The sequence below is a fragment of the Seriola lalandi genome, unplaced genomic scaffold, assembly GCF_002814215.2.
Source record: "Seriola lalandi dorsalis isolate HSWRI2012SDOR001 ecotype SW California unplaced genomic scaffold, Sedor1 jcf7180002054532, whole genome shotgun sequence".
NCBI lineage: Eukaryota > Metazoa > Chordata > Actinopteri > Carangiformes > Carangidae > Seriola > Seriola lalandi.
The window spans coordinates 28,136-36,361 of record NW_019525085.1 but is presented as its reverse complement, the minus strand read 5'-3'; the positions used below and the strand labels follow the sequence as shown (position 1 = coordinate 36,361).

Below are 8,226 nucleotides of genomic sequence, written 5' to 3'. Positions count from 1 at the left end.
ATCCATCCAATTGCATGACTGTGTTTTGATGGTTTTAGCTTCACTTCTGAAGCTGCTACAGCTAGCAGCTGAACGCTACAGCTAGCAGCTGAACGCTACAGCTAGCAGCTGAACGCTACAGCTAGCAGCTGAACGCTACAGCTAGCAGCTGAACGCTACAGCTAGCAGCTGAACGCTACAGCTAGCAGCTGAACGCTACAGCTAGCAGCTGAACGCTACAGCTAGCAGCTGAACGCTACAGCTAGCAGCTGAACGCTACAGCTAGCAGCTGAATGCTACAGCTAGCAGCTAGCTACCTGTGCTGGCCAAAACAAGCACAACAGTAGAAGAACACTCGACACTGTGAAAAACAAACAGGGACATTTGCAGACATGGCTCCAGGGGGGGAAATCACCCTCTTCCATGTCCAAGCTCATCCACTGACCCAAGTTTTCATTTCTTAGTTCAAACCGAGAGTTGCAGGTTAAAAATAAACACGGCACACGTTTCTCTCAGGTTTTTTTGTCTTTATTTCTGATTCCTTTTTATCGACAAAAAGTCCAACTTCCAGAGAAAATAGGTTGGAATGAAACGATGAGGAACTTTAAGCTCTTTGTGTGTTGTTGAGTGTCATGGATAGAGCCGTGTCTTTGTGCGTGGTTTGTATTGAATATCAAAAAGACACGTACTTCAGGAAGACAGTGAATGGTCCACATCTCTTCAAGTCTAGGATTTCCTTCTTGAACACAAACTTTTACAAAGGGGGGATTTAGAAGTTTTTCCCAGTTGGCAGCACATAAATATATCATTTATTCACACAAAACTAAACATAACTTAATGACATAAGCAACAATATGAGAAACAAACGGACCGTTCGTAACAGGACGTCAACTAGCTTTTATAATCTCCCAGTCTGTTTAATGTGATCCAGGCTCGAGAACAAATACCACAGCTGCATTGTGGGACGTTGTACCACTCTTAGAGGTTTTTTTCAAAGCTTATGAAAACTACAGCAACACGAAACAAGCTGGACTTTTCAGGAGGTGCTCAGGTAACTTCAAGTACTGTAGTGTCTCCAACGTTAGAGTTTTCTTACAGTTTTACAGTGTGCAAATTGTCGAGTGCAAGTCTCGGGTCTGAAGCTCCTTCTGTATATACATTAATAACATTTCTCTCATAATCTACATGTTTTGATTTGTGTGTTTTCTCTTTAACAAGCAGCTAGAAAAGAAAAAACACTACAACCAGCAGCTGCTTTGGCACCTTCACACACATGGAAAAGAGAGAAGAGGTCGGAGACATTTCAGACAGGTCAAAGGTCACTTCCATCATCAGCAGGGGTTACAGCTGATGCGCTTTCTGTATTTAACAGCAGCAGCAGCAGCAGCAGCAGCAACGACACCACTAGCGACCGACAGACCAACCATCAATCCAACACGTCCGTCCTGGTTTCCTCCGTCCACGGTCGGTCCACGATCGTCTTCCACGATCAGATCGATGACACTTCTGATGCCAGTGTCTCTCTTGTTGCGTCCTAGTTGTTCCTCTTTAAGATAACACTCATATCTCCCGGCGTCTTCGAAGGTGACGTTCCTCAGAACCACCGACCCGTCGCCACTCTTCAACTCTGGATCTATCAGCGCCACTCGATCACGATAAGACGGATCCTGAAAGTTCGAGACCAAGTGATTGTCCCGGAAGAAGAGGAGATAGATGTTTAGTTTCTTCCAGGTCAACACTCCGATGGTAGCGCCGTCACGACCACAGTGAAGAGTGGCGTCTTCTCCGGGCTTCACTTTCACTTCCTGTGCAGCTGAACAACAGACAAATCAAGAAGTCATCAACACAGACAGAGATTCAAACAGCAACAAAAACACATGAAAACAGATTTGTTTTTCTTCTTTTTTTCTACTGAAGTTAGCATGCTAACCAGCTAACCAGCTAGCTCTGGTCCGGTCCGTTACTCTCCGATACCGAGTCACTGAAAGGTCCAGTCTTCCCTCAGGAAGTAGCTGCTTAGAGGATGTTGTTATAACCGGCTCGCTAACGAACCGACTCGGTTGGTAAATGTATGTTTTTAAAACGTATTCAGCGGTTCATCACCTAAAGCTAATTAGCGTGGCTAGCGCTGTTCTCAGGTCTGAAACATGACGGACTGAAAAAAAGTCTGAAAATAAATAAATCTGGAATCATAAAATCAAAGTCTGCATAAATAAATAAAAATGACGTCTTAAAATGTATTTATTTATTCATTCATTCATTATCTGATTAAAATGGCCTTCTATAGTAAACTGCTGACTGTAGTGCATGACCTAGATTACACATCCTCCTCACAGAGCTGCACACACATCCGCAGTGACTCATGCTGTTGCTATAGTAACTGAAGCAACGCCCCCCTTCCCAGCGTTTCCATGTAACATGGAGGCTGGTAATGACTCGGCAGTCTGCAGTGAACCAACGTGATGTAACAGTCAGACCTGTTTCCTGTTTATCCTCTGTAACTCTCTGTCATCAGGACGACGCAATAACAATCCGTGATTCAAGACGCTGCAGCTCGAGCGGCGGTCATTACAAGTTCCCATCATGCAACGACCTGCAGTCGGGGGGGGGGGGGGCTCTGCAAACATTCCTGGGTGATACTGAACTCCAGACGCCTTCACCGCTCTACATGTGAGATGGCTTTCCTGTCAGAGACGTGCATCCACAGAACAGGAAGTCTTAAACTCGGGTTGTCTTCTCCTCCTGCTCCAAAACCCCACCTGGGTCCCATCATGCTTTGCTGTTGCTGCCTGTGTCAACGCTGTTATCAAAACCGCGGCGTCCAAATAAACAAACCGAATACAAAACGTATGAAACCTCAGTCGCTCGCGCCACATGTTGAGACAAAGATTCCCTCTTATCACCGGCTGGTTCGTGGCTGTCGGTTAACACACACACACACACACACACACACACACACACACACACACACACACACACACACACACACTACATACTCACCTTCAGTGACATGAGAACAGATGAGGGGGAGCAGAGCCAGAACAAACAGAAACAGCGCCATGAGGAACATCTTCTCCCTCCTGCCTTCTGAGACTTCTGAGCTGCTAGAGTTTAATACCCCCGCCCCCCCCAGCTTTACCTCCCATCTGATTGGGCGATGGGGGTCTTGTCAGGAGTTGGCCACACCTTTTCTTCTTTCTACTTTGACCACTTTGACCAGCGCTGCTGCATTGTTAGACAGATGAACAGATGTGTTGCGTGTGACGTGTGTGGCGTCCTAACTGAAAGCGTGCACACTCAGCAGGACGTGCACGCTTTCAGTTAGGACGCCACACATGTCACACGTTCCTCTGCTGCTCTGGTTTCACAGCTGGCCTGGTGGTGAAACACGTGGTTTACATTTACTCATCACGCCGTCAGTGAGAAAACCGCCGAGCTGATATCGACGCTCTGTTCTGTTCGGCTGAAATCAAACTTCTGCCAAAATAAAACCCCGTGGATCTCGTCTATACACCTGAACAGAGGCGGGAAAAGTCGACGGAAAAACGCCATGAGGCCAAAGATGTGAAGAAGAACCAACTTTATTTATAACATGGAGGATAAACCCCCCTTTAAATAAACGACTCCTGACTGGATCTAAAGATAATAAATCCATATTTGTGGCTTTGGTTTTAAATGTTGCTGCAGCAAGGAATTGTGGGACGGCATTTCTCTCAGTTTCAACCTTCAGGAGGAAGAAAAGCTGTAACAGACTTTCAACTGTTCCTGTCCATGTGGAAACCATGACAACCCCGCTCACCGCTCGCTCCCTGCACTCCTGCTCTGGCACAGACACATGACCATGCGTGTGAACTGACGAGTGTTTAGCAGCGTCTACAGAGCAACATGTGAGTGAAAGAGCAGATACACGTTTAAGTTGGGTCCTTTTACTTTAAAAGAAACATCAGAGGCCGTCGAGCTCCGGCTGAGAGTCGATCTCACGAGAACATGAAACACAAAGAGGAGAGTCGACAGATTCTAACAACATTCAAAGCGTGTTTCTACTCCGTGTCGTCTCGAAGACAAAACCACCAACATCCAGAGTTAAAGGAGGACAATTCATGTTCCTGCTACTTCTGCGGCTCTTAGAGAGACACTGTAAACACACACACACACACACACACACACACACACACACACACACACACACACACACACAGTCATCTTCCTTGAGTTTCTAAGCTCTTCGTTTTGTGGACTAAACAGGAAGTTCTCTCGCTCACACAACCAACTTCCTCTGAACTGTTTTCAAGCTCTTTGACTTTAAATGGTCTTTGAGACAAAGTCCAGAACCAGAACCAGAACCAGGTGTCGGATCTCTGCAGTGGCGTCACAACCTCCAGACAGCGCCAGGAGTTTGTGTCTGTCTCGGGGGGGGGAGCATCGGTTAAACGCCACAGCCTACCTGAGTGTCGCTGCTGACCATGTCCGTCCCTTTATGACCACAGCGTACCCGTCTTCTGATGGCGTCTTCCAGCAGGACGGCGAGCACGTCTCAAAGCTCACATCATCTCAGACTGCTCTCATGGACATGACGAGTTCACTGAACTCACGTGGCCTCCAGTCACAGGATCTCACTCCAACAGAAACAAACAGGACCAACTGTCGAAACCAGAAAACATGAAAGAACAACAAATAGAGAAATTGATCCGGTGAAATAATAATTACATAGAAATAATGAGCTGAGAATAAATTACATTCAGTTTCCTCACATTTCTTCATTTGTTAACGAGAGAAAAAACATCTTTAGGTCTTTACAGGATTCAGTGAAACTACATGAATGTACAGACTAAAGTATTTATGGTGATGATGTCACTATAGATTCATCAGCTCATCAGCTCAGACCAGTGAGGGCGACACCGCCCCCTGCTGGTGGAATATATATATAATAAATGTATATCTGACGGCAGCAGCCCACAACACACGCATCATCCATGTGTGTCTGATGTGGTTGGAAATAAGATATATATATATATATATATATATATATATATATATAGCACAGTCTACATATTTGTGTTGGATATATTTGTATTTTTCTATTTATTTTGTTCTATATTATTTCTTCACCTTATTGTAAATCTTTTCTATTATATTTAAGATATCTGACCTGCAGCTGCTCCTTGTTTCATCTTTCTTTACACTTCTGTTCTTATCAATATGTCGATTGATTATTGATACGAACCAAAAAACCAAAGCAAATTCCTCGTGTTGAAAACCTACTTGGCAATAATCCAGATTCTGAAATATATAATTAATATATACATGTACAGCCATCAGACTGCACAGGGCCACAGCACTGACATGTTGTTCATTACATTAGAATTGAGACACTGCTTATATTTTTATATCATGTTTAATATTTCATATTTAACTTATTTACTTCAGATTCGGTTTCTATTATTACTTTATTTACTTATTATTTATTACATGTGTCACATATTTATATATATTGACAGTAACTGGATTATTTCTTTTTCCGCAGTGGGGAGGGGCTTAACTCTCAGTGGGAGAGAGAGAGAGAGAGAGAGAGAGAGAGCACCGAGTCTGGTAAAGATAGTGTGTCAATAATAAGTCAACAACACTCACCTTTTCCCGCCATTTGTCCCTGTGGTGGAAACCATATCCATGTCCCTGACGTGCCATGGTTCTGTGTCCTGGCCGGAAGTTCGGTGAGCAGCTCGGTCCGTCTTCTACATCAGTGAGACGTCGCCTCTGCTCTTTTATACCCCCCCCCCCCCCCCCCGAGCCGGAGGACACACACTCCCTTATATGGCAGGATCCATTTTAATCTCCATGGTAACAAGAAGGCTACAGAACCGGAACAACAAAACCGGTTCAAAATACAGTGACAAAAAAACATTAAAGAGAAAAATATTTTCACTTATTTTTGAATGTAACAATCAAACTTTGTTAATTCCTGATTTTACTGCGGAACTTTCATATTCATAAAACATACATTTCTTAAATCAAGTCATCAATTAAATTGCTGCTAATTGATCTTGATCGTCACTTTCAGTCGAACCTGTAACAAACAAGAAACAAGTCCACGTCAGATATTACATTATTCAATTATATATTCGTTTCTTATTTATTTCTTATTTTAAATTCTGTATTTCTTTATTATTTATCTTCCTTTTTTGTGAAGTTTTTACGTAATTTATTTAAAAACTGAAATGTCTGAGTTTGTACGTGTTTTAATTTAAAGATGCATAAAAAAACAAAGTTACGAATAAAACAGATAAATAGATTTGATTAGCTATATATTTCTGTCTTTATTTTAACTTCTGTATTTGTTTATTATTTCTAAATAATAATCTTCTCTTTCTTTTTTGTTGATTTTTTTAATGTTTGTTTCATTTAAGAACGAATTTGTCTGATAGTTTGTACATTTTCTAATTTGAATAAATCGAAACAATAAAAAAAATAAATACACATAAATTGACAAATAATACAGATCAATAGAGATGATTATACATTTGTCTTTTTTAATTATTTGTTTATTAATTTTTATAATTACTTATCTTTTTTGTTGAAGTTTTTGGTTCGTTTTATTTAAGAACTGAGATGTCTGATTGTACATTTTCTAATTCAAATAAATAGAAGCAATGAAAAACAAAGTGACAAAAAACAGATCAAAAATTTGATTCTATATTTGTCTTTGTTTATTATTTTTTAAATGATTTAATATTGGAAATGGAAAAGTAACTATAGTGACAAATAATACGAGTCAATAGATGTTGTTACTGATCACGTGTCCCGTCAGAATGAGGACGATAACTGGAAATAAAAACTAACAATAAACACAAATGAATATTTCCCTTGATCATAAATGGATATTTGATTGACTTCATCAAAACATCATTTGACAGCTTCTTCTTATATTTTATATATATAACTTTTTTTTTTCACCTTGTTCTAAGAATGAAATAACTGATGATTAATGAACCTGAGGAGGAAAAAATATCATGTTCGAGCACCTCCAGCAGGGGGCAGCAGCTCACCAGGAAACACGTGCATGCGTGCACGCGCGCGCAGTGTTTTCATAACCTCTCACACTGCTCTGTTTGCTTTGGCCGACAGCCAAAAACAAAGTCACTTGATAAAGAACAAAATGGCGGTCAAACAGAGAGGGAGAGAGAAAACAAAACCCAAGAGTTCTCACCTCCTCATGTTCATGTGTATGTTCATGTTCATGTTTCATGTTCATGTTCATGTTCATGTTCATGTTCATGTTCATGTGTGCATTATGACGAAGAGGCTTTTATTCTGCTGACTCATCACACGAATCAGACGTCTGCCGCCTCTCTGGGTTTTGCTTCTCTGGTTGTTCAGGTGTTTTTCCTTCAGTCCAGGTTTTGTGTTTTCACTTTCACCTTCTTCAGACCGACAGGCTGAACGCTGCTGAGTCATCTGCTCTGTCGCTTGTCTCTTCCCAGGAGATGGAAGCGAAAGACACAAACATCCTGTATGTAAAAACATAACAAGTCATGGACACGTTGACTGTGTGTGTGTGTGTGTGTGTGTGAGTGTGAGTGTGTGAGTGTGTGGCGTTCATGCTCCGTCCTTGTGGCAGCTGACTCTCTAAATGACCACGAGTCACAAACAGCTGAGAAGGAATAAAACCCACATTTGGATCAGCAGATATTTCACACACAGCATCTCTGTTATTGTGGATCATGAGTTTCAAACCAGAACACAGAAGCTAAATATAGTGAATAAAACTTTAATTCAGTTAGTTTCTGTCGTTCTGCAGCTTGTCTGTTTCCTTTATTTTGATTTTCTTTCTTCCAGGTTTGGATTTTGCTGCCGTTGATTCACACTAGAGAACAAACTCTGCAGAATCATGGAGGTTTCTGACAGTGATGACGTGTTATTTATTCTATCGTCTATTTACGTTAAATCTACATTAAAGTGACCTGTTGTGCATATTTTAAGTCCATAACAGGTCTATTAAAAATAGATTTATACGCTTCAATGTGCCAAAAAGACCGAAATGCTGTCACAACTCAGGCCTCTTTATAGCCCCTCCCCTCTGAGCCCAGTGTGCTCTGATTGGTCAGCTTGCGAGCAACAACACCTTCAGCATGTCCTCCTGTAAACAAATGGCTTCTGGTTCTGCCTTATCAGTTTGGGCCAGACTCCAAACCTGAACAAATGAGGGATCAGACAGACAGCCGTATGTTGCGACAGCTTCAAAGGTAGGGA

At 41.8% G+C, this 8,226-nt stretch overlaps 1 protein-coding gene across 2 annotated transcripts; it reads right to left on the bottom strand.

The window, feature by feature from the left end:
- Positions 1 to 485: 485 nt before the first annotated feature.
- Positions 486 to 5,740, bottom strand: LOC111661059 (nectin-4-like). 2 transcript variants are annotated; one of them, XR_002761193.2, is made up of 3 exons: positions 5,608 to 5,740; positions 4,424 to 4,620; positions 486 to 1,792 (listed from the first exon to the last, which is right to left on the bottom strand). XR_002761193.2 is itself a non-coding variant. In XM_023414523.2 (2 exons), the coding sequence occupies exons 1-2, from the start codon at positions 3,047 to 3,049 to the stop codon at positions 1,311 to 1,313; spliced, it is 552 nt and encodes a 183-aa protein (XP_023270291.1). In that variant the 5' UTR covers positions 3,050 to 4,409; the 3' UTR covers positions 486 to 1,310. The 2 variants fall into 2 exon arrangements, 1 of the variants encoding a protein (XP_023270291.1); XM_023414523.2 differs by lacking the exons at positions 4,424 to 4,620; positions 5,608 to 5,740 and adding an exon at positions 2,980 to 4,409.
- Positions 5,741 to 8,226: the final 2,486 nt, after the last annotated feature.